The 24,543-nt window shown below is 39.3% G+C and overlaps 1 protein-coding gene across 1 annotated transcript in view; it reads left to right on the forward strand.

Annotated features, from left to right (window-relative positions):
• The first annotated feature begins 3,012 nt into the window (after window positions 1-3,012).
• MIER3 (MIER family member 3) overlaps window positions 3,013-24,543 on the forward strand; it is a 28,897-nt gene continuing 7,366 nt past the window's right edge. The window contains exons 1-9 of the mRNA XM_025270512.3: window positions 3,013-3,167; window positions 4,629-4,653; window positions 7,907-8,052; window positions 16,696-16,830; window positions 18,034-18,154; window positions 19,045-19,130; window positions 19,314-19,386; window positions 21,448-21,599; window positions 23,970-24,051. Of these exons, the coding sequence (XP_025126297.1) occupies window positions 3,159-3,167; window positions 4,629-4,653; window positions 7,907-8,052; window positions 16,696-16,830; window positions 18,034-18,154; window positions 19,045-19,130; window positions 19,314-19,386; window positions 21,448-21,599; window positions 23,970-24,051 (829 nt within the window). The 5' untranslated portion in view covers window positions 3,013-3,158. The remainder of the gene's footprint in view (window positions 3,168-4,628; window positions 4,654-7,906; window positions 8,053-16,695; window positions 16,831-18,033; window positions 18,155-19,044; window positions 19,131-19,313; window positions 19,387-21,447; window positions 21,600-23,969; window positions 24,052-24,543) is intronic.

The raw sequence follows: 24,543 nt of genomic DNA on the forward strand, positions 1-24,543 counted from the left end.
TTCTCAAGGACAATAAGAATCTCAAGGACAAGCAACTTATTGTATTTACGTTTTTGCTTTGACTCCAGAAAGTTCTAACCAAATTCATGGCTTAACTCTCATGTTGCAAGTCACACCTCATTTCTTGCATATATTCTTGTTCTAACTTCTTCTCTGAATGTTCATCTAATCTAGGCTAATTATTTTCACTGGTCCTCATTTTTTATACAGTATTTACATTTTCTTATTTTATTGTATGTATTTAATGTAAGACATCTTAGACCACACATTTATAATCTTTTCTTGATTTATTTCATTTCTAAATAAGGCTGGAGGCTCTATTACATTTTGGTTCTCCTTAGGAAATACCCCGGTTTCAGTTTTGAGTTTTCCTTGCTCTGGTTCCCATCTACCACATATAAAAATTACTCAGTTAAACTATAAGCTTTGCAAGGACTTTTGCGGTGATCCCATAGTTCCCAGCATCCAGTATAGGACTTACTTTCTGTATGCCATCTGTTGTGTAGTGACAGTATAATAATAACAACAATAAAAAGTAATTTTTTATTTCAACTCTCTAGAACAAGGGGAATTTTTATCTGTACTGACTCCTGGAAGCCATGTCATCAAAAAGAATGAAAGATCCATGTACAAATAGTAGACTTTACATACTTTATCATAAAAGGAATATGTTATGTAAGACTGGTGGTAAACTTTTTCTCTGGGGATTAGGAGTGGAAAGTGGCTCTGTTTCTTTAAACTTCAAATTAATTTAACTTCATTTATCTTTCTATGAATCCTTATTTAATACCTTGGACATAGACTACATAAATTATGTACTAGGATAAAGAGAATATAAGCAGTCAAAATTACAAGTGTCTACCAAAAATCTTCACAATTTAATGAAAAGAGAATCTGCAGCCACTCTACTAAGTTGATGCAAGTGTGTGAGTCTGTATATTTCACAGACATAGCAAAATGGAACCTAAGGCCAGATTTATAGTTTGGATGGGCCACATTTTGCTACGAAGAAAACGTTTCTCCTTATTGTTAAGTATGACAAGGCAGGCTGTTGGAGATACTTCATGACTCTATCTTAGCCCCATTCTGTGATGGCTCGGCCTGTGGTCAAAAGCTCAGGGCACTGTTTAATGGCTCTGTCCATGAGATGTGCTCATTGCCACATTTCTAAAGTTAATCACTTGCACTTAATTTCAAGCCATTTTTTACTTTGAAAACTCTAAACACCTCATTGAGGACAGAACATACAATGTGTGCCAAGCCCTCTGGTTTCAAAGTTCAGATGTTTTTGAGTTATTTGACTGGACAAAAGGTCGAACCATACCTTTCACAGCAGGGAAAGTGTAATTTTCCATGTCTTTATGATGTTTTGAAATGGTTGAAGTGACTTTTCTCCTAAAACTTATATAAGTAAATAACTTTTACCAGTGGAATAACTCTTATTTTGAGATGCCTTGCTTAAAAATGTTGGAAGTAACCCTCTCCACTCCTATCTATAATCTATTTTCCAGCAATGGAAGGGAGAATCGAAGGCAACCCCAGATTACAACCTAGATCTTTCATGTTTGGACAAAAAAAAAAAAGAAAGTTGAAGCTTCTAAAAAGTCTCTCAATTTGTGAGATTACGGCAGATAACCTCAACTCTATATTTTCATATTAGTGTTTCAGCAAAAGTTGATTAGAAAGGCCCTGATGTCAGAGATTACACTCTTGTCCAAGCCTTCATAGGGTCCTGCCATACTTGTCTGTGTTTGCATCTCACTTATCCAGGACCTTACAGTCGACTTCTCTTTTCCACATTATTATCTTTTTTTTTACTTTGGTTTCCATACATATCATTATTTCTGTCTCCTGCGTCAAGACAACTGTGTGCCAAGTGAACTGTGTGCCAAACCGACTAGGAATGTGGGCTCAAACTTCTTGCAAGATTTACCTTTGTGGGCTACCATCCAGTAGCTGGTGAGTATTTTTGCGTACTTTGCTCCAAGTTGTTCTGCGTGAAAACTGACCTGCCAGGAGTTACTTAGGCCTCCCAATGAAGACCAAACTGCTATAAGGCATGCTTAGGAGAAGGCACACCTCTTAAACCTTGTCTTCCATCCTTAACCCACCCACGTGCCCACAGGTCTAGCTTCCCATTTGACCCTAAGCAAGTGTTTGAACTTTTGGGACGGAAGTGGGAGGTCGAGTTCTTAAGACTGGGCTCAGGACTCTTGATAGACTATTTCTGCCCTTCCCCAGGTCTAGGGAGTGTGTACCTCTGGGTCATTCCTGTTGGGGGGGGGCCGGGGTCGGGATTAACCCTATCCCCAAATCAACCTATTTGGTGATTAACAACCTCTAGTACTGTTCTGTTTTTTTCGCGCGTGCACAGTTTGTATTTTATAAGCGTCTTCTCTGAATCGTGGAAGTCTATTCACCATCACTTCTTTGCCCTATTGCCCTATCTTCCAGAGTCTGTTTGGCAAATGACCTCTTCCACCGTTTATTCCACTGATCACCGTGTACGCTGATCAGCTCTTGCCATTTCTGCAGGTCTCTTAGGGGAAACCGCAAAATGCCTGGTCGCTGTCCTCTCATTTGGGGCTTATTCACGTCCATCAATCAATCCATTAATTTCAGTCCACCTTCCACAGGGCTTCCTCTCGGCCGTCGATCACCTCCTCTCTCCTTACTTAGAGAAGTCTGTCGAGTTGTCCCTCCAAGTCTCTTGCCCATCTCCCCCACATCCACGCAGACCGGAGGGTCTGTCAGTCGGTCCGCAGACGCCCCGACCGGCTCTTGGGCCTCGACTGACTGACTGGACGTGAGTCTGTCCCGTGCCAGCGTTTCCATCTGTCCCCCGTCTGCCTCCAATTCGGCAGGAACTTTACTCCAGCCGAGAGGGGAAGGGCGGGTGAGCGCTGGTGCGGGTCTAAGCGCCCGCAGCGGGCGCGGGGCGCGGCAAGGGGCGCCGGGCGGGGTGGGCTTGCGAGCGGGCTGGGGGTGTCGCGGGCCGCCCTGCCCTATAAGGGGCCGAGCCGCCTCCGCCGCCGGGCGGGTGCCGGGCGGACCGCGGCGGCGGCGGCGGCGGCGGCGGCGGCGGCTGCTGCGATTGGCTCAGGCGCCCCATCCGGGGACTGGGCTCGGCGCTGCTCGTTCGCCCTAAAGGTACCAATATGGCGGAGGTGAGCAGGGAAACCGGGCAGGAGCGGCCGGGCTGGAGCGGGCGCCTGGCGGTCTCCCGCGGTCCCCAAGCCGGCTTGGGGGATCCGAGGCCTTTCCCGGGGCCCTGCGGGGGGCGGCGTGGCGTTGTGGGGCCGCAAGGCGGCGACGGGCGGCGGCGGGGCCGGCCGGGGGGCGGGAGCGGGCGCGGGAGCGGTCTCCCTCCGGGACTAGGCCGCGGCGGCTCCGGCCCCGACCCGGCCGGCGACGGGGTCGGACGGGAGGCGGCGGCCGGCGGCAGCGAGCCCCGGTCGGGAGACGCCGCCGTGCCGTGCCGCCGAGCAGCTTGCGCGGGCCGCTGGAGCCTCCGCGCCACCTCCCGGGGCCGGGGTGGGTGGAAACCGGCCGCCCCCCCCCCCCCCCCCCCCGCCCGCGGCCGGATCGCAAAGCGGGGAGCGGGCTGCGCCACTGCCCTGCGGGAGGAGTGTTTTGTGCCCCCGGCCCTTTGGGTCTGGGCTGCGGGCTGAAGGAGTCTCACGCTCCACTTTGCTCCGGCGCGGAGGCAAGCGGGATGCGCGGCCCCTGGGCTTCGGTAGAGGCAAGATTCCCCGCCCCGCAGCCCTGGAGGTGCGGGAGCCCCTGGGGGTAAACGGGGAGGACGAAGACCCTCGACGCTCTCTCCACGGGCTCTCGGTAGCCCCACTTTCCTTCCGTTTAAGGGGGTCGGCAGGGCGAGCGGAGCTGCCCTGGACGTGTCCCCCGGGACTAGTGAGCTGGGGCGGGAGGATGGGGGGCGGGTGGCGCAGCAGAAGCCCCTTGGCAGGAGCCCCCTAGGTCGAGGAGCTCGCTGTTGGGCTCGGGGAGCGACTAAATACTCCGGGAGGATACCACTGTCTCTGGGACTGCGGATCCGCATCTCGAGACGCGGGAGAGAGGATGGGGGGCTTGCGCTCTTGGTTTGGGGGCCAGTGTCCGGTTTCGAGCTGGCCTACGCTCGGGGATAGAGGACAGCCCCGGAGTTGGGGCTACCGGGCCCCAAGGGGGTGGACTCGATGCAGAGGGCGAGTCCCTTCCAGGAAAGGGTGTTGCCTTGCGAGGTGTTGTTTGGGGGCCGTGGAGAGCCGGTGGGATTCGGGGGAGTACCGAAATGCTAGGATATGGGGGACTGATGCTGCGAGCCGACTGTTCTGGGTTCTGCTTCTCTGCTTTGTAACTTGCTGAGCTCCAAGGGGCGGCTTGGAGTTGCCTGTTAGACACCGGGCTTCGTCCCGGGTCTGCGAGTTTGTACACTGGGGACTCGGGGAGGAAGGCGAGGCAGCCAAGAGGGGCCCGAAGGGGGCCAGGAGCGAGTGGAGCGAAGCTACGTCTTGCACTTTTGGCAGCTGCGGAGGAGCGCTGGGCTCCGCCTCCTCTGCGCCCTGTTGCCGGCGCTGCCTCTTCCCCTGGCTTCGCGATCTAACCGCACGTCTTCTTTTCTCTCCTAGGCTTCTTTTGGAAGTTCGAGCCCAGGTTTGTTCTGTTTTCTTACCTTTTCAGTGGGCCTCAGCGGGTGGTGATGGGGGCCCAAAGATCTATTGCTCAGTTCTTTCAACAAAAATTTGATTTGCGAATTTTTCATCATTTGTTTTTAAGAGCTTTCGGTGTTCTTTTTGGTAATTAAGTTGTTTGAGGAAGGAACAACTATTCTATCTCATAATTCCTCTCTCTTTTTCCTTACATGTTGAAAAAAATACTTTGTTACAAAGCTGCTAACTGACATGTCTATCTAATTCTCACATACCCTGTTTTTAATTTTTCTCCAAGCCTGAAACAATTAATCCCACATCTATCCCAAACTTTCCTCCAACTTCAGCAGTTTAGATTTTAATTTCTTTGACAATTCGTCTCTCTAATTTTTCAGGACTTTGGGGTTGCTTATATTGATATTAATCACTTCTCCCCATCTCCCCTTATTTTGTCTCATACATTTTTCAAAATTGAGAAATGCCTGTAGATTGTGTTAAATTGAAAACTGAGAGTTAGGTAAAGCTGGCCTAATTAAAAGAAACACATACTTTCTGAGGTTGGTCATACAGAATTTTTGAGGTGAGACAACATCAGACCATCTAGGACTGTGTTTCTCAACTGTTTTGGTGTCAGAAGCCCGTCGGGATCTGATGAAAGCAAGGGACTCTGTTTACAGAACTCTGCATATAATTTGGGGTTTGTGGAACCCCTGAAACCTATCCCATGGTAAAGACCTTTCCTCATGTGCTAAAATGTAAGGAGCTTTGTTTAGTTTTTCATTCCCTTTCCAGCCCCTTTTTGGCTGCCTCTTTTCCTTCATAGTCTCCAAGAAAAGTGCCTCTAAACTAGTTCAACCCCCTTATTTTACACTGGAGGAGACTTAAAGAACTCTGCTGAGAGTTACCTAGTTAATAGCAGAGTCTGGATGGGCTCCCAAGTCTTCAGTTACCACATGTTGCCTTACAGTGAACAGACCATTTTCCTTGCATATTACTTTGTGTATTTAGTCAGTTTTCAAGGTCTCATTTGATTATCATTTAAGGTATAAAACAATTAACACCAAATAGAAGAAATTTGTGGCTATTTTGAAAATAGCTTTTGAAAATAGTCTTTACTTTTAAATTGTTTTTAAGTTTGTTTGATTTTGAGACAGACGTTTCTTTGTTAGAACTGATTTCAGGGAAAGAATATTTATGTACAAGATGCCAAACATCTGGATGATAATGGAAGTTTTCCATTTTGCATCACTGTGTTTAAGAAGTTGCAATATAAATAAAAAGCAAGAGACAGTGTGATTTTTGGAGTTTAAACAAACTTATAACTTATTTTTAATCAATTAGCCAATTTTTAAGAGAATTTTAGAACCAGAAGAGACTAGAGGTCATCTAAGCCAACCCTATATATTTTACAAATGAAAAACTGGACCCAGGCCCAGAAAGTTTAAATGACTTACCTCAGGTCCCAGAAAGCCAGGGACAGAGCCAAGAGTAGACTCTGAGGCCCTTCCATTTCTGGCCCTTATTGAATGAATGCTTTCCTCAAGGGGAAACCTTGAAGTGAGCCAAGCGATATGGATTAGGAAGAGGGTAGAGCTCAGCCATCAAAGAGGTAGAAAAGAAGGAAATGGCAACCCACTCCAGTACCCTTGCCTGGAAAATCCCATGGATGGAAGAGCCTGGTAGGCCACAGTCCATGGGGTCTCAAAGAGTCGGACACAACTGAGTGACTTCACTTCACATTTCCTACCTTACACTTTGGCATACCCCAAAGGTATCCAGGAATTTCTCCAAAAAAGAAAATTTGTACTGGTTGATGTTCTGCTTTTCTGCTGTTTAAGAAGTATTCATCTTTCTCTAAAATTAACTTAAACCACCTATATGTCAATAGATTTTTTAAATCAGCAGGTTAAAATCTTTCAGTGTGTGAAAAATAACATCATAATGCACACCTCCTAAAAACATTTTATAGAAATTTTATTATTTTCAGGACTAATGACTAGAGTCCTCTGAACTCAGAGCCAGAAACACTGAATTGTCTGTGATTTTGAAAAATCTTTGGTCTAGTTCAGTGCTTTGGTAATGGTCTCAATGTCCTTCAGTGTTTGAAGTTTTAATATATTAAAGGTTGAGTAAAAACACATCAAACTTTTTTGTGTTGAATATGCTTCCTTCCAATTCTCCCTTTCTCTACTCTTAAGATTCTGCTGCTGCTTTTCTTTCCCCTCTGAGAGTCATTGGTCTAGTTGAATTACATATTAGAGTAAAACAAATGGAGAAAACTCTGTTTTTCATAAATTTGACCTTATTTTCTTGCAATTATAGATAGTATTCATTTCTCCACTTGGTTTTCAGGGTATCCTGTTGACTTCAGAATTGCCATTAAAAATCATTCATTGCCATCTCTTTTTGGCCACATCTCAAGGCTTTCAGGATCTTAGTTCCTGATCAGGGATCAAACCTATGCCCCTGGCTGTGGAAGTCCTAACTGCTGGACCGCTAGGGAATTTCCAGGCACTACCATCTTATAAACAAGTTTGAGTTGACCAAAACAGCTTGCAATGGGATATATCTTCCAAAGCCCATAGATACGATTTTCTGTATTCCCTTCACATAATCTTAAGTACTTAGTAGTAGTCCACAGAAAGGCATTCTCATAGGGGTTAGTTTTGGGGAGCTTGAAATACTGTTATAGACATGAAACGTGAGTTGGTGCCTTTCAAGACTGAATTGCTGTGTAGCTGCCTCATAGAAACTTGTGTTTGTTCTAAAAAACCAGGTTTCTGTTGTGATTTGAACGTTTATTTGAGAGTGAGAATTGAGTAAAATTAATATTCCCTTCTGAAGTTTTTAGCCTCAGTGTATAGCATATTCTTGTGAAGTCTTCTATTCATAACCCTTTTGACATTTTTCTACTGCTTTTAGACAAACGTATTAAACTAACTGATAAGCGACTTTTCTGTTAGAACATTTTTTTAAAGACCAGTCCATTTAAATCACTTTGTTGCTATTAAAAGTCATGTTCTCATGGACTGGACACCTTATAAAAGTGGTTATAAACTGGCTTTTTTCTTTTGCTGATTTAAATATCTTTTCAGAAACTGTATGGTCTTAACTTTATAACTTGTGAAGTACATAATAAATGCATTTAATAAAGCTCACATATAAACATTAAAAGGAGCTGGCAGTAGAACACAAATTATTTTCTTTTGTAAATAGCCTTATGAACTTGTAAAGTGATTGAGTGTGTTTCTTTCTAGTTGGGTCTTTGTCTTCTGAGGATCATGATTTTGACCCCACTGCTGAGATGTTGGTCCATGACTATGACGATGAAAGAACTCTCGAAGAGGAGGAAATGATGGATGAGGGTAAAAACTTCAATTCTGAAATCGAAGACTTAGAAAAGGTAAAGGTTTTTACTTCAGGGTTTGAATACAAACTTATAGTGAAGATTTAATACAAACATAGTAAAAATTTTGAATTCTATTATAAATTATTTTACAACCTATCTTAAATAAAAATGGTATCAGAATGACCTACTGTATAGGTCAGGGAACTGTATTCAATATCTTGTAATAACATATAATGGAAAAGAATCTGAAAAAGAATATATATATTTGTATATAAGAGTATGTACACACACACACATATATATATAAATAAGTGAATCACTTGAATGTACACCTGAAACACAACATTGTAAATCAACTATACTTCAATTAAAAAAATAGTATCAGCATATTTACTTTTGTACAGAATGTTACTGATTTTCTTATTTTGAAGAATAGCCTAATAAGTACACTTTCATTTAATTTTTAAAAATTATTTTTTATCTCTTAATCTGTTTTTTTTTGGTGGGAGGTGGGGTTGTTCCTTGGTGGCTCAGACTGTAAAGAATCTGCCTGCAATGCAGGAGACTGGTGTTCAATCCCTGGATTGTGAAGGTCCCTTGGAGAAGGAAATGGCAACCCACTCCAGAATTCTTGCCTGAAGAATTCCAGGGACAGAGGAGCCTGGCAGGCTACAGTCCATGGGGTAACAAAGAGTCAGACATGACTGAGTGACTAACGCTTCTGCTTTGCTTCCAACCATTTTTAAGTTTATACCAGCACAATGAAGTAGGTACATTTACAGATGAGATTATTGAGATCTAGAGAACTGTAGGAGAGTTTTACATCCTAGCCCAGCCTCTTGGCATTTTATCACACTGTTTTACTGAATTAGTAATACCCTCTAGCCTACCCTCGTTACCTTTTAAAAAGTTGGTAGGGTAAATGTAGTTTATAACTTTTAAAACCCCCAATCAGTTTAGGTTCAAATGAACTGATTTTTAAACACATACTTATAACCAGAAACTACAGAGAGAGGCCTCCATGAAAGAGGATTCCTTGAAAAGATTATATTTATCTATAAATTAACCTTATTTGCAAATTTCTAATCAACCCAGAATAACAAATTTTTCAGGAATACTACTGAATTTTTCATGTTTCTTTTTCTTGAAGAAGGCAAAGCACATTCTTGTATGATCTCTTCTGCTTTTGTGAGGCAAAGCTGGGCTGTTATTGAGTTTCTTCCTTCATCTTAACACACAGGAGTCTTCATGGCCTAGACCCCAGGCTTGCTCCTGAAGAGTTGAAATTTTCTAAACATGTTCATTTCTTTGACAAATTAATACAACATGGTTGCAGTTAGATTTAGTCATTTAAAAAATACGTATATCTCCTACAAAAGCTGAACAGATTTGGGAATATAGAGGTAAAATTGCTAGGAAATACTCAAGAAGAAAGGTTTTGCCTATTACTTCTTTCAGGGGTGATGACAGTATGTTGCCTGTTGATAAGAAAAGATGCCCAATATTCTCAAGGTCTGCCTTGATATTTTTCAGGCAATTCCTTTCTACTTCTCATGAGTGGGTAGCCTAGAATAACTGAGAATTATAATCCAGCTAGCATTATCACTGAACCAGGGATTGTGGTGGGTCATGGGATTGCAAAAATTAGCAGTTTGACAGTGTTTTTGGACTCATGCAGCTTACGGTCTAGTGTGGGGTGACAAATGGGAACTAAGAGTTTTTTGATGTCCTCTGCTAAGAACTGTAAAAGCAGTAAGCAGTGAGCTCTATGGGAGAAAGGATTTATGTGTAGTAAAAGATGTTTAGTCTCATGTGGAAGTTCGTGGAAGGCTTCTTCTTACTTCTCTCCTGTAGTTTTTTAAGTCAGGATACTGCTCTGGGCATGAGCAAAAGTCCTAGGTGCTCTCATGATGCGCCTTCTATAATTGTGTGTTTGCTGTTAAAGATAGGGAGACAGCAATCTAGTTACAGCATGATATAAGAAAATAATACAAATGTGCTTTAGCTATGCAAATAGATGTATTGTCACTAAACTAGTATGAATTCAAAATTTCTTTTAATGTGTTAAACATAGTTACTACTTGAGTATGGGTAATCTGGTAGAGATCTATAGACCAGTAAAATTTCGTTTTTCAGATTTGTAGGTTTTATTCTTCCAGAGATTATAGTAATATCTGCTTTAATCTGTGTTTAATGAGTTTTAAAAGAAAATTAGGCAAGATATAGAGAAATAATCAACAGCAAAGAGTTACTTACTTAGCTATTCATAGAAATACCTAGTTTCTATTCCTGTGATTTTCATTTTGTTTAGTAAACTCCAGTAATTAAATCTTTGCTTTGTAATGATACCTATCACTGAATTTGTAGATTCAGAAAAATTACAGGTCTTTAAATATTTCAGCTTCTCTTTAGTTTTTCTTGGCATTTTGTCACATTCTTGGAAATTGGGACAGAAAAATACAGGTGATTTTTAAATAAATTCTAGCGAAGGCCCAAGTGCTATGTCCCTGCTCAGAAGGCTCATCCTTCTCTCATTGAGCAAGGCACAAGAAGAACTGTTTCTAAGAGGAGCTGACTGCGCGCTCCCTCTGAACTGTGATTGTCTACAGTAGAGCGTAACTGTAGTGCTCGCGTGCATGTGTGTTCAGCTGTGTCTGACTCTTTGTGACCCCATGGACTGCAGCCCTCCAGGCACCTCTGTCCATGGGATTCTCCAGGTAAGAAGGGAGTGGATTGCAATTTCCTACTCCAGGGGATCTTCCCAACCTAGGGCTCGAACCCATGTCTCTTGAGTCTCCTGCATTGACAGGTGGATTCTTTACTACTGAGCCACCTGGGAAGCCCATAATTGTAAATTTGGTCTCTATTCTTTACTGATGTTTAATGAAACATGAAAATAAAAGAAATAATAGATAGAGACACATATTTAAAGAGTAAGGATCATTTTACTTTTAAAGAAATTTATAATTATTTCTGTACAATTTAAAATAATGTATTAATATCATTATGCAACAGTGATTCAAATGTTGGTACATGGTAACAGTCCTAGGGATTTGATGTTCATGTTTTAAAAAATTAGAAGTTTTTATGCTTATAGTAAATACATTTGATAGTTTATAGTCTATATATGCCCTTTATTTTGGTTCTTAAAAATTTTTAGTATGTTGTATGTTATGGAAAATAAAAGAGGTACAAAGTTAGTTTTCTTATAGTGGCACTTTGGTAAGTATAGAGAATAGATTGTGTGACAACATTTTAGTTACCAAAAATACTAAAATAAGGTTTGTGTTATATTGTACTATATTTTAATTTATTCATGTTATTGTTTACTGATAGGTTTTAATTGATAATCCTAGAATTAGACCTAAAACTTTTTCAAAAGTAATTTACATTCCTGCTTTTATTAATATAGAGATTCCTACTCTGATATTCATTGTAAAATGAGAAAAGTAAAAAAACGTCTTTTCTACCACTTAGCCTTGGGTTTAAGTCCTTATTTATTTATTTTTAAAGCATTTTAGAAAGTTACATGTATTCTGTTTTGCAGCCTGTATTTTAAGGTATCAGACTGGTGTTATATTAAAATTAGTTTGTACCTCACTTAGACAATGTCATTGGCCCTATCTAGCAACACCGTCAGGTGTGTCAGAGAAATATTAGCATTATTTCCTTGCTCAGAGGCCTTGTTGATTGTAACATGTACTGTAGATTCAAAAAATAGCATAGATGGGAGCAGAGAGGAGCCTTGCTATGAGAAATCTGTACATTGGTAATAGGATGCATCCTGATTTCTGGTATGTGAGGCTGTGCATCAGAGGATTAAGGAAATAATGTGTTTTTCTGTTTACAGATAAGGAGATAGAGATGAGAGGGGTTAGGTGATTTGCCCACAGTAGTAGTTAACAATTAGGGAGTCCTTTGTCTCTAAATCATGTGCTCTTCCTGTTAGAAATCCTTCAACTTATAAAACAGTTCATTTATATAAGTATGACTGGACTTAAATGGGACCCTCGAAATTTAAATAGATTCAACAAAATGCCTTAGAAATAAAGTCCTCATCCCTAGAATATGGTGCTAGATCAAACTTCTGAGTTGATCTCAACACCATGGATCCTTAGAGACTTGGAGATTTGCTAATTCAATTTTGAAAACATTGCTTCTATGCTTCCAAGGACTAAGTGATTTATTAATAGGCTCTAATAGAAAGCTCATTTGTAAAGTACTTCAGAGACTGGATTAATATTTTCCAGTTTTGCTCTAGTACAAAGTCTTAGTACAGATAATTTCTGTGTTTTAGCACCAGCCCCTTCTCAGGGTTATTGTAGTGTCATCCCTTGACTGTTACAATGAGCTTTCCACTAAGATGGCCACTTCCTCCTTCAACAGATGATCATACTTGCATCTTTATAGAGAAAGTAGAATTTTCATGAATAACTGCTCAGATCTTCTGTTTGCCCCACACATGCAAACTCAGCTTTTATGCTTATTCTTTCTTTGTCCCCTCTCGTTCCAAAAGTATCATCCACATTCCAGGCTAGTCCTGAATTTTCATTCTTTTAGTCCTCAGTTTATTCTTCTGCCCACCCCCCCCCCCCCTTTTTAAAATTTCAATGTGGAATCCTACTGATACATTTCTCACATTTGGAAACTCTCCTTTGACCCTGTGTTGCCTTCTTCATTCACCTTTTATAATGTATGTATTGTCTCTCCACTCATTCAGTCCTCAGCTTTGCTTTTCCCAACAGATTGTAAGGTCACCGGTAATTCCTGATTGACAAATACAAAAAATTCACGTCTATCTCTGTCTTGCTTTATCTCTCTTTGATATTTGACCTGAGTGACCATCTGTGGTTTCTCCATTTTTGCTTCTTCCTTAACTTAATAATCCTGCATTTTCTCTTAGTTCTACTTCTACCCTCTGACATCTCTCTCCATTGTATTTATGGGCTTTACTTTATTTACCCCTATTTTAATTGATGAATATCATCAATTAAACCCTGTACCCCAGGGTTCTAATTTTTGTCTTTCTCACTCTCTCTGCCTTTTTCTGGATGACTCATTCAAGCCCATTGCTTCAACTTCACCTTAAACCATCATCTACCATCCCACTTGTTTGTCTTTTGTTTTGGTCTCATAATTGCACTGTAGCTATTTAACCTTCTCAGGCCAGAAATGGGCAATCAACTTAGACTACTGTGTTATCTACATTCCCTCTATCAAGTAAGTCAAGAAACAGATTCTTTTTTCTCAATTTTGCTTGGATAATTCCCTTCTTTAATTCGGGCTCTTATTCTTCTACTCCCCCAGGACATTTTCAGAATGAAAATCATGTCCAAAATTTTCCAGCCGTGTCCCATTGCCTATAGGGAAGTATATCTGAAAACTTCTTCTAATAAAACATAGATCCCCTTCTCTTTACTCTCCCTGAGTGAGCTCATCTACTCCTGTGGCTTTAAATATCATCTAGATGTTAATGAATGCCAGATTTATATCTTTAGCCCAGCCTGATCCTCCGAGCTCCAGGCTCGCATCCAGCTTGACTTTTCCACTTGGATGTTTCATAGTCCTCTCAAACTTAACTTGTGTCCACTGCAGAACTCCTTAATTCCTTCGTCAGCCTTCCTGTCCTTTAGTCTTTTCTGTCTCAATAAAAGTCACCACCACCTAATTGCTCAGATAGAAATCTGGGGAGCTGTCCTTCTTTCTCCCTTTTACTCCATAGTCCGTTTGATTCCCACCTCAGAATGTATCTCACCTATTTGCTTCTTTCCAAGTCTGTATCACTAACCCAGCATGAGTCTCCCAAGTGGTCTCCCTGCTTTTCTCTTATCTCTCCACCTCCCACAATTTTTCTTCATACAGCTGCTCAGGATTTAAGAAGAAATAAAGTCATGTCACTCTAGTTTTATAAGTCTCCAGTGGCTTCCCATTGCCTTGGGAGTAAATTCCAAGTTTCTTTGCCGAGAAGCCTTTCACGATCTGCCTGTTTCTCTTTCTAATCTCCTCTTGAACCCTGCTTCACTCTACTCTTCGTGTTCTGGCCATTGGCTTAGTGGAAAACCACAGTCAGGCCTCAAGTGTGTTGTTTCCTTTGCCTGGAATGCTCTTCACAGGATTGATTGGTCACTTCTCAGATTTCGGCCCTCAGCTGAAGGTCACTTGTCTTCCTCTGCAACCCCACGACAATGTGCTCTCCACGTAATTTGTATCTCAGGACTGTTTCTTTTGCACTCATGATAATTGGCATTTCTGCATTTGAGTATTTTCAGTATCTCCCCTCGTCTGTAAGTTGTAGAAGACCTGTGTTTCATAGCAGCACCTGCCTCCTGGCAGTCACTACTCAGTCAGTGTTTCTGATGACAAGCCACAGGTCCCTAGTATACAACCCTCATCTGTTAAAAGCTTCTTTGTCTTTCAAGACTTCACTCAGTCATTATCCTCTGTGTGACACTTCCCTATCGTATACTATTAAATCCTGGAGTGTAGGTCTTCCTTCCCACCATTTCATAGCACCAGTTCCCGAATTGATTATTGCAGCTGTCACGGTGTTTTATAATTGTTAACTTATCAGTTCCTTCCACCAAGACTGAATTCCTTGAGAGCAGGAATTTTTTTGGAAATTTTCTTTTTCTATAGCTGGTAGTCTTCCACACAGTTCCTAGAACCCATTAAGTGCTGTATTGATGGTAAGGTGGACTATCAGTGCATGATAAGTGAAAATTGCCATCTCCCCAGTACATGGAGGGAATCTGAAACTTTAAAGTTTTAGAGAAATATCGCTAACAGGTGGTTGGCAAAGACTGCAACCCAGTCTCTTAAGTAGTGTGAATGAAAGGGAATGGGCTGTGTGGACTTTATAAGGAGGAGGACCGGAGAACTTCTCATTGTGGTTCTGGCACCTTCAAGGCATTCTTCGGAGAAATAATTCATGGTTTTCCCATGGCATGGGTTAACTTCTGTTCATCCTGACCATACAGCTTAATTTGTGCTGAATTTGTCCATGCTTCCGAAGCAGTTTTGACTGATTTCAGTTCCAAGCTGAAAAGATTTCATGAATGGCATGGTCATTGGAAAGGTGCGTGTCTCCTATTGCAAATTTACAAGTTAGCCTTTTGTCATATACCTTATTCTAAGCTCATAACATGAACCTGTTTCATTCAGGCATAGTGCAGAATGTAAGTTCTAGACTGCAAAAGTGTGTTAGTCACTCAGCCGTGTCTGACTGTTTGCGACCCCATGGACTGTAGCCCACCCAATTCCTCTGTGCCTGGGATTCTCTAAGCAAGAATACTGGAGTGGGTTGACATTTCCTTCTCCAGGGAATCTTCCTGACCAGGAATCAATCCAGGTCTCCTGCTTTGTGAGCAGATTCTTTACTGTCTGAGCCACCAGGGAAGCCCAGCTATAAAAGCAAAGGCCAGTTCTTAGGGATCTCCAGAATCTGTGTCCCCTGTGGGCTGTGGGGAGCATCACTGGTCCTCCTTAGCTCACTGTTTTGGTCAACTGGGCATATTTTGCATACTCTGCTTCACATTTTCATGCTGTTTGCTTCATAAGTTAGATGTGTTTTCTTAACGGGAAAACTGAACCGTGAGCAAGTTTTAAAAGCAAACCTTTTTATAGATGGACGTAAACATCTTCAAAATATTTAAGAAATTAGCTAGTTCATCGATGTATGGGTTTATAAAATTTTTTTTTATTGGAGTATAGTTTCTTTACCATATTATATTAGTTTCTACTGCATAGCAAAGTGAATCAGTCAGACATATACAAGTCTCCCCTCTCTTTTGGATTTCCTTCCCATTTAGGTCACCACAGAGCACTGAGGAGAGTTCTCTGTGCTGTACAGTAGGGGTGTATCATTTTGAAGTTATTTAAATGATAGTTATAAATGGTTCTATGCACTTTGTGGTTGAATTAAAATATTTTTAAAAAGGAAATATAGCACTTATTTTCAGATTAGTGGAGGGGAAAAACAGTGACTGCCACTATATGCATCGCATAAGCATTCATAACACAGGCAGCACTGCAGCGAGTATGGAATTTTATCAAAGCAGCATCGCCAGTAAGAGAGCCAGAGTGCCTGGAATTCAGATGCAGAACTAAGCCCCAGTTTTCTCATCTGTAAGCTGGTAGTAATGCAAACTTTATCAGAAAGTTGTGGGGGAAAGAAATAGCTAGTAGAAAATGTGGATACAGTAGTAGGAATATCAAAGGATATCTGTGTTTTGAACATTAATATATAAACAATAGTGTTCATAAATGTTCAGCCAAGGTGCCTTATTAGGTATCTTCCTATTAATACAAAGAATAAATCAAGAGATCAACTGTTAATTGCAGGGAAACAAGCTAAAAATTATATGAAGTCATTCTTCAAGGTGAATATAGTAATGAAAAGTGGAAGAAAAAGTATGCCCTAAAGCAAATATTTGACAAAGTTTTTAAAAAGTAAAGTGATGTTGGAAAATGAAAACTAAGGTGTTAATTGCTAGATTTTTGTTCATATATTGATTACAGCTCTTAGTATTTGATCCTGTTTTCTGTATATTTTACAAAAAGCAAAGCTAAAACTTGGTTTTTGATTTGGTACTGCTCTTTTGATATATGTGCTTTATGAACATTAATGGCATCATGGTTTATCTGCCATTCAGCATTGTGGCATCTACTGAGTTCATGTTTGTACTCTGGCTTGAATAGGAAGGAAACATGCCTCTAGAAGATTTATTGGCATTCTATGGCTATGAACCTACAATTCCAGCTGTTGCGGATTCCAGTGCAAATAGCTCCCCAAGTGAACTTGCAGATGAACTACCAGATATGACACTAGACAAAGTAAGTACGAGCATGTAGAAGAATTCCAGATCTATTACCATTGACTGCTTTTATTAGTTTCTTTAAAGTACTTCGTAATTCTGAATTGTAAACTTCTTGTGGACTGTTGCTCTTGTCATTTTGGTGACTGATTTGAATATTGTTTGGCTTTGATCTCACTACTTTAAAACTAGTAATAACTTAATAATTTGAATGTTAGAGTTTTCTTCCATAACTTTTTATCTTTCCTGTGTAGCTATATTATATCTACACTTAGATTTTGCCCTAACTTCTTTTGATCCTGTGGACACATGAATGCATTGATTAATAGATCCCCAGAAGTTTTCAAACAAGCTGGCTTAGGCATGGAGTGGTTGGAGAGAAGTTCTGTTTTCTTGGGCTCTGGGAGTGACAGCGGCCATAGCAGCCAAGACCTCAGTGGTACGTCTTTAACATAGGCTGGTTGTAGGGGTGGCCAGTCCCTGGTGAGAAAAATTCATAGTCATGGTCTCTGCTGATGGATCCCTGGGAAGCTTTCCTCAACTTTCAGGTCTCAAGCAGGGAGAGGAATCCACATCTTGGAACCTCTTCCTGTGAGTTGTGTTGTCTCCACTTTTCAAAAGTGATGTTAATGTACCAAAGACCTTAATGGCCATAGGCATTCAGCAAATATTGAGTGCCTACTGTGTGCCAGGCACAAGGATGACTATATACTTACATAAAATTAATTCAGAACTGTTTCTTTCAAAATTATATCACTAGTCTGAGTGGTACATTAGTTGAACTTTTTAAAGTTATTGAAAGAGGGGAGTTTGGAGACTGTTTTGTTTTAGTTATTTAAGTTGGCAGAAAGTTAATTTTAACTTTTAACTGCTTAGAAGTAAGATTATTTTTGTTGTACATTCACTAAAAATTTGTCACTTCAGATAAGTTCTCTGCATACCCACAAATTGGGCAGATTGTTTGTTATATCATAAATGTGTAATAGTATGGATCATTAGATATTATATATACTTAAGTAGTAAATGTTATTAAATAATTATGTACATGAAGTAAATTATAGAATTTCAAATTTACTTTTCTCAAAACTGAGGCTTCAACTATTAATAGTTCTTAACTGTATTATAATACCATCATGTTTATGAATAATGTTATAAAGATTTTTTTCAATATCGATGGGATATAATTATTTCTAACCCTAGCATTGCATTCCTCTTCTTATAGGAGGAAATAGCAAAAGACCTATTGTCAGGTGATGATGAGGAAACTCAGTCTTCCGCAGATGATCTGACTCCATCTGTGACTTCCCATGAAACTTCGGACTTCTTCCCTAGACCTTTACGATGTAAGGAATCCAATCATTACTGAGTAGTAGCAGTAGCACTGATACTCTGGCTTGAGTACATTTTGTTACGTAATATAGTTTTCATAAGAATATTTTAAGTGTTTACTTAATTGAAATAAAATACTATTATAATCTGAATAAGATTATAACTTTTTTTTTATTGGGAGAGATGTAAACTAATATGCTGTTTAAAAATGAAAGCATTTGTTTGGTTTTGCAAAGCTGTTTTCTATCTCAAGACTCATCTGTTGCTAAGGCAACCAGTCTTGGTTCAGCCATGAAATTTTATAGACATTTTTTAGGTTTCTATTAAAAAGCTCCTACTTTCCTGGTTTTGAAAATTGCCATCAGTTGCCAACAGTATTTTTGTAGTTTTAGTGATTGATTTAATGCTTTCCTTTTAATTCCTTGGTGTTATCTTTTAATGTATATCAGCAATATTTAAAAGGTCTTTGGACTGAAATAATTTCTTACATGCAGTTTTGCTTATTTCTCAGGTATTTTTATGGTTGAAGAACTGTTCAGTTAACAAGTTCCAATACAATACACATACGTGTGCAAGAAGACTATTTTTATGAACTCATTGTGCTGCTCTGTGATTGTCTCTCTCTGGATTAATGTAATCAGTGTAGTCCAGTGCTCTGCTTTCTCCTCTTGCCTTTCTAAACTGTATGATCATACACCAAATAATTATAATGATAACAAGCATTTTCTTCATGTTTTCAATGTCTTGACTTGTGTAAAAATGAGAATAGTACAAGAAGTTTAGTGTATTTGTGCTGATCTCATTTATTCTGCAAATTTTTATCACAAAATATCAGCCACTCTTTCAGGTGCTGCAAAGAAAGGCAACAAAACCCTTCTTAAAGATATAATTTTCTTCTTTTAAGCAAATACTACGTGTGATGGAGATAAAGAATCAGAGGTTGAAGATGTTGAAACAGACAGTGGTAACTCACCTGAAGATCTGAGGAAGGTATGTTAAGTTACCATTGCAGCTTTACATCATTTGGCTTAAAGTAGCTTTTAAAAACATTTCTGAAATAATTTAATTTTGCAAGATAACTTTAGACTTGTAGTAACTGATGAATGAATTGGAACTTTTTTCCCAGTATTTATTTTTATAATAAGTTGTTTCTACTTCTAAATTTTTTTGAAGGAAATAATGATTGGTTTACAATATCAAGCAGAGATTCCACCTTATCTCGGAGAGTATGCTGGTAATGAGAAAGGTAAGAAAGACTTTTAATTTTGATAATATTTGGTAAGCCAAGTTATCTCTCAATATGTTCTTTTCAGTACCTGATTGTATACTCATCTTGTGAATGTAAAGATAGATTTGGAGTAGGGGAAGAGTTAGCCTGACTTAGGAATAATGTATCAGAATTAACCATGAGACTCAAGAGAACTGCTGCCCACCCCCTCCGTCCCCCCGCCTCTTGTGGTGCTGCTTAGTATGCTACGCACCTGTTAAAATAGTGGAGCTGCTCTTAATGTACAGCTCTTTGGCCTACACCCGACTCCAGCGGGAGCTGGTAGCACTGTATCACCCGAGATAATGAAAATAGTAGGGATAAAATCTTTTGGGGAAGAAATGCTTAAGAAAAATGAAGCTGGAAGAAGTTCCCTTGCCCCAGCCCTGGAAAGATAGAATGTAAGGATTCAGGGCTTCCCTGATAGCTCAATTGGTAAAGAATCGACCTGCAATGCAGGAGACCTCGTTTGATTCCTGGGTCAGGAAGATCCGCTGGAGAACAGTTAGGCTACCCACTCCAGTATTCTCAGGCTTCCCTTGTGGCTCAACTGGTAGAGAATCCGGCTGCAGTGGGGGAGACCTGGGTTTGATCCCTGCGTTGGTAAGATCCCCTGGAGAAAGGAAAGGCTACCCACTCCAGTATTCTGGCCTAGAGAATTCCATGGACTGTGTAGTCCATGGGGTCACAAAGAGTCAGACATGACTGAGCGACTTTGACTTCACTTCAAGGATTCTGCTGCTTTTGTTACACACTCCTACTTAAGTGTAATCAGTTTTCCTCACATTTCTGATAGATTGTAACTATAGCTAGTTCTGAAAATGTGGATGGATGAGGTGGTGGGAAGTAAAAATCCAGGTACACTTTCCTAGCTCAACTTGGAAACCACATAGATTTGGCCCTGGGCAGAGTACATGTTCAGCAGCAGCCAGTCCTCAGATGAGACATGATGGAGGTGATATTCGCTCAGTTCTGCACCTTCAGAAAGGAGCGTATACCTTCTCTCTCTTAAGAGGAGATAAACTCAAACTATTTTACCTATTTAAATTTTGACCAAAGAATAAAGAAACTGGTTCCAGAAGCTTACCTCAAAAGTTCAGTCTGATTGCTTCATAGGCACACTTTATTTTTAACTTCCAGCTCATTGGGAGTAGTAGTGCCTGCCTTATACAGTTGTGAGTGTAAAGCACTTACTATGGTCTCCGCTATATAGTGAGCTCTCAGTAAATTACTTTCATTAGCTATATTTAGTAATTATTATACACTTAAAGAATGGATTGAAGTTGGAGCAATGGGATAAATACTTGGGCCATCTGTGTGACTTTATAGTGTGGAGTGGAAGCTTTGAGAATGGCAGCAGTGTTTGCATTAATAAAATATACAGTTTGTTTTAGTGACGTTTGCTTATTAAGTATGAGCTTCTTTAAAAGGTGGAAACTTTGCTTCTCTTACTGTTTACCATTCTTTTCCATTTTTCATCAGTATATTAAAGGAAAAATAGATCTTTCCTAGTTATTTCATTACTAGCTGATATTTTTATTTCTGTTGGTTTATTTTAATTTGTTTGCAATTTTTAACCTCTAGACATTTCATAGAGTCATTTAGGGAGTTAAAGAGAAATTTTCAGTGAAGTTATTACTGAATTTACACAGGTTACATTTACCCCCTCATTAGAAGAATGTAAGATACCACTGCTGGGTTTTATATTAGACTTAGAAAAGTCTCTATTAGACTATAGAGAAAGCCTCTAATTTGGTAAATCCAACCACCAAAAAAACTTGCTTGCTTTAGTCACTTGAATACTTGATCCTTAATAAAGTTTAAAAAAAAATTGTTTAACTTAAATAAAGAGAAGATACTTTATAAAAAAAAAAAAAAAAATTGTTTTAAACCTTTATTGATAAAAGACTCAGCTTGCCAGATGATCAGATGACCAGGGTCTTCAAAGTTAGTTACTTGTATAGGAAGAGGGAGAACAGTTTGTGTACATCTTGTAGTATGTTGATGCATTTAACATGTTAATGGGATTTTCTCTATTAGTGTATGAAAATGAAGACCAGTTGCTTTGGCGTCCTGGTGTGGTTTTGGAGAGCAAAGTTAAGGAGTACCTTGTTGAGACCTCATTAAGAACTGGAAATGAAAAAATAATGGATCGAATTTCTGCAGGAACACATACAAGGGACAATGAACAGGTATACATCAATTTTTGTTGAAGTAGCAGCTAACTAATGTAGTATCTTCTTGATATTCTTATATTTGATTAAAACGTTTTTAATGTATGAACTGGCTGTCTCTTTCTGATTCTAAAACTTGGAAGATACTGGTTTAAAAAAACCCCAGGACCTAATGATAACCGTTCTGTATTATTTCATGTCTTCTGGCTTTTTTTCCTTTATACACACATATATTCTACTTTAGATACCATTTTGTATCCTTTTAATCCCTTAATCTCATTTTCTTTGCTATTTAGATTTCTTTAATAGTTCATTCTTGGTGACTTGGTGACTGTATATTCCATCGTATATTTAGACATTCTCTATGCTTGGACTTTGAGATTTTACAATGAAGTTACTTCTTGGATTATTCTTGAACTTTATTAAGGAAGTGGTTAAAGTTAATGTCTATTAAGTGTGTATAAATTTGCTTTAGGGTATCTGTTAAGTACTGTGTACTTGTAGGTGCAGAGCCAGTCTCCTGAGGGTATGTGGGATAAGCGTAGGAGTATGGCCTATCAGGGTTTTTTCTCTCTGGCGTTGTTTTACCCCTCTCATATACCTTTTCACTTGTTATTGCTAGTCTAGTTAATCCTGATTAATGGGTGCCCAGAGATAGGTGGATTCAAACTTGAATTTCCAAATAACATAGAGAAGCCATACTAGCTGAACTTAAGAGCAGTTTTGTCAGCTGTCAAAAGGAAATCCTGTTGGATTTTTCTACTGATATTTTGTTAAAACTGTAAGTTAATTTTGGAAGAATTAGTACCTTTAAAACATTAAACCTTTTATTTGAAGAGCATGATCTGATTCTCTGTTTATTTGATTTTTTTAATCACTTGAATGTTTTTGTTTAAATATCAGTGTCTAATTGATTCCTCATTGTCTTGAAATGTGTGCATGTATTTAGCTTTGTAAATGGGATCTCTAGTATATTTGTATTTGTATATTATTGATTTAGAGAAATATATAAAGTTTTTTTTCTCAAGCTGTTGAAACTAATTTAGTATAATAATTTTTCAGTTGTTTCTCTTAGGTTTTCTAGTCTTAAAATTATTATTAAATTAGACTTTTATTCCTTCCTCACCATTATTATATCTCTTATTCTTATTATATGTCCTACTTACTACGTTAGCCGTAACTCGCAGAGACTTTTGGTAGTAATAGTGGTTTGAGGCCTGCTTTTGTTGAAAGAGCTTCCCAGGTGGCCCAGTGGTAAAGAATCCTCCTGTACTCCACTCCAGTACTCTTGCCTGGAAAATCCTTTGGACAGAGGAGCCTAGTGGGCTATAGTCCCTGGGGTCTCAAAGAGCTGGACACAGCTGAGTGAGTGACCACAGAATACACCTCAGGTTTTTACATTAAGCATAATATCAGCCATGGTTTGATGCTGGCTGTTTTCTTAGAATAAGATAATACCTAGCTACTTATAACTATTACACTTTTTGTCTTTTTAAACATAAAAATAGGTACTGATTTATCTGAAGCTTTTTTAGCAACTGTTGAGATTGTTTTTAATGGTTGATTATTGATGTATTGATTATTAACCTATTAATGTGTTAATAGGTTTACTCATATACTTGCCTTTCTTGAAACTTACTTGACAAAGTAGATTATTAGTTAACTTTCAATTGAGTTCTGTCTGCTGCTATTTAGTATATTCATAATTCCAAACAGATTTAATGGGAGGAAATTCTAATTTTTAAAAAAATGGTATCTTCCGTAGTAGATGGAAATAACTAAGACCATTATCAACTCCAGTCATTAAAATATCTATCCTTCTACTCTAGGCCTGCTGCTGTTGTCTTTTATTAAAACTCTAAAAGTCAGGGAGTAGGTGGTAACAAGAGACAAGACCATGATTCTTACTTTTCTCAACTGGAAATAAACATTTAAAATAGGAGAATTCTACCAGCTCAGAAGATCTAGCAATTAAAAAAATAAAAAAGCGAGGAATGATACTGGTAGATGACTTCTGAGCAGTAGAGTGAGAATGAAAAAACTCCTGGGATACCAGAGTCAGTGTATACTGCTGCTAAGTCGCGTCAATCGTGTCCGACTCTGCGTGACCCTATAGACGGCAGCCCACAAGGCTCCCCCGTCCCTGGGATTCTCCAGGCAAGAGTACTGGAGTGGAGTGCCGTTGCCTTCTCCTGAGTCAGTGTATAGGATAAATTAAATGTCTAAGCAAACATACGCTTCAGATGTCCTGAAATTAGCATTTCAGCTGGTATTTGTCAGGATTCTTACAATGCACATGTTTTTGTTTGTGTGTGTGTTTGTTTTGAATGCTGCTAAGTATGAACTTTTGGTTAATTTTGTTGAATATTTTTTTTCTCTTTCCCCTAGGCATTATATGAACTTCTCAAGTGTAACCATAATATAAAGGAAGCAATCGAAAGATACTGTTGCAATGGAAAGGCATCTCAAGGTAAGAAGCACTTGGGATCAAGAGAGGGAAAGGACAGGGGCTGGACTTTGGGATCAGAATAAGCAAAGTATCATAAAGGACGGCATAGTCTTGTCACACTTTTGTGTAAGATCTGTGTTCATCTTCATAGCAAGTAATTTTTTCCTTTTCTTGCCTTCTATTTTTAGACATACCAGAGATTGTTCAAATACAAATTAGTTACCCCCCTATCACCTCCAGAACAAAGCAGACCCCAGAGATGACAGTATATCCAAAGTAAATAATAAGAATGATTTTATGATTTCATTGGGGGAAAAAAGTTTTGTCTTTCTCAAACCAGACAGGAAATGAAAAGGAAATTAAAAAATTAAAAAAGAAACGTATAATATATTCCAATCATGCATAATAAACATGCAAGAAGTATGTTTTTAGTAATCATGTAACTATTTTTATAGTGCTTAGGTTTTGACTTGTGTGTGTCAGGGAAAATGGTTAACTTTAATTTCAATACTT

This window comes from Bubalus bubalis, chromosome 19, assembly GCF_019923935.1.
Source record: "Bubalus bubalis isolate 160015118507 breed Murrah chromosome 19, NDDB_SH_1, whole genome shotgun sequence".
Classification (NCBI taxonomy): Eukaryota; Metazoa; Chordata; class Mammalia; order Artiodactyla; family Bovidae; genus Bubalus; species Bubalus bubalis.